This window comes from Seriola lalandi, unplaced genomic scaffold, assembly GCF_002814215.2.
Source record: "Seriola lalandi dorsalis isolate HSWRI2012SDOR001 ecotype SW California unplaced genomic scaffold, Sedor1 jcf7180001964228, whole genome shotgun sequence".
NCBI classification, from domain to species: domain Eukaryota; kingdom Metazoa; phylum Chordata; class Actinopteri; order Carangiformes; family Carangidae; genus Seriola; species Seriola lalandi.
This window is the reverse complement of record NW_019434896.1, coordinates 1-1,316: the sequence shown is the minus strand read 5'-3', so window position 1 is coordinate 1,316 and position 1,316 is coordinate 1. Positions and strand designations below refer to the sequence as shown.

The following is a 1,316-nucleotide window of genomic DNA, read 5'->3' as shown; positions in this document are numbered from 1 at the left end:
TCCTCACCAAAGCACAGTGTAAAAGTCTAACAGGAAATAAGTTACAGAGAGTTGTAGGATTGCACAGACTCCTCCAGTCCTCATCAACTAACAAAGAGCAAAATGAACCAGAACAATGTAATGCGTTCTATAAGCTTTTATTTTATTAGGCTACAAACTGTTTTTACACCTTAGTTATTCATCCACAGATCTGGTCAGGTTTGTTTTGACCATGCGTCCATCTTTCTGTCCCCTCAGACCTGCCAGGTAGATCTGAGGCTTGGGGACGTTGCTCTCAGCATCTGTCTTGCTTTGACAAGCAGCATCCTTGGGCAGCCAGGTCTGCGTGACGTTCTCCCGCCTCATGTGGCTCAGATCAGTCTGTGCTGAGTGTGTCGCTTTGGTCAGAAGATCAGCCTAGAATTATGAAATACAAAAGACTTGTATTTGTCATTAAACTAACAAGGTTCTTTATTTTACAGTTTTTAGTTAATTAATACAGTGTCATTGAATGATCTAGATAGATAGATAGATAGATAGATAGATAGAAACCTTTATTGATCCCACATCAGGGAAATTCACTTGTTACTGCAGCATATGAAACGAGGTAGAAGATGAAAAGCAAGAAATAACAATACTATAAAGTAAAAAAATAACAAATCAACCATAAATAAGAAGGTATGTAACAAACAATAATAGTTCAATAATCCAGGTCATGAGCCACTGTCTTTGACTCAGGTGTTATATCACCTGATCAGTGAAGTAACAGATTGATGCATTTAAGGACAGGATTGTACATCTCTGGAAAATGATCACAATGAAACTATTTCATTTTTCGTCTTGATGATCACAAGGTCAACAGTAGAAATACAAATTAATGCACTATAGACAAGTGACTAATGACAAAGAAAACAACTTGTGAATTCAGGCTCACCCGTTTGATAGCTTTTCGTCTCAGCTCCCATTCGTTCCACTCATATGACTTTACAATGTTTGTCTCCACTGGGTGGATGTCGGTCTGTGTGCCGCTCTCACACTTAGTGATGGGATTCACTAGTAAACTCTCTCCTGGCTGCAGCTGCAAAACCACCAGTTAAACAGTGTCACGGCACAAAATGTGGAATCTGTGTGTTTAAGTATCCAATTACCCAGAGAAGGCTGCTCACCTCAGAGTATGGACTGACGCAGGAGAACTGTTGGTGGAGTTTGAGGAGCTGAATGAGTTCAGGGGAGAGCTTGGCTTTTTCTGCAACCTCTGCAATGAAGCTGTCTGGACAGGAGGCAAATTCCAAGGCAGCTTTTTTGGAGGTAAAAACATAGAGCTTCTCTTTGTATTT

General features: G+C 40.3%; 1 protein-coding gene across 1 annotated transcript; it reads right to left on the bottom strand.

The window, feature by feature from the left end:
• Positions 1–128: 128 nt before the first annotated feature.
• On the bottom strand, positions 129–1,310 carry LOC147820354 (cilia- and flagella-associated protein 206-like; the record flags this gene model as incomplete). Its single annotated transcript, XM_087171901.1, has 3 exons — positions 129–396; positions 914–1,057; positions 1,146–1,310. Coding segments are annotated over 3 exons (531 nt in total), but the record flags the coding sequence as incomplete, so codon positions are not given.
• Positions 1,311–1,316: the final 6 nt, after the last annotated feature.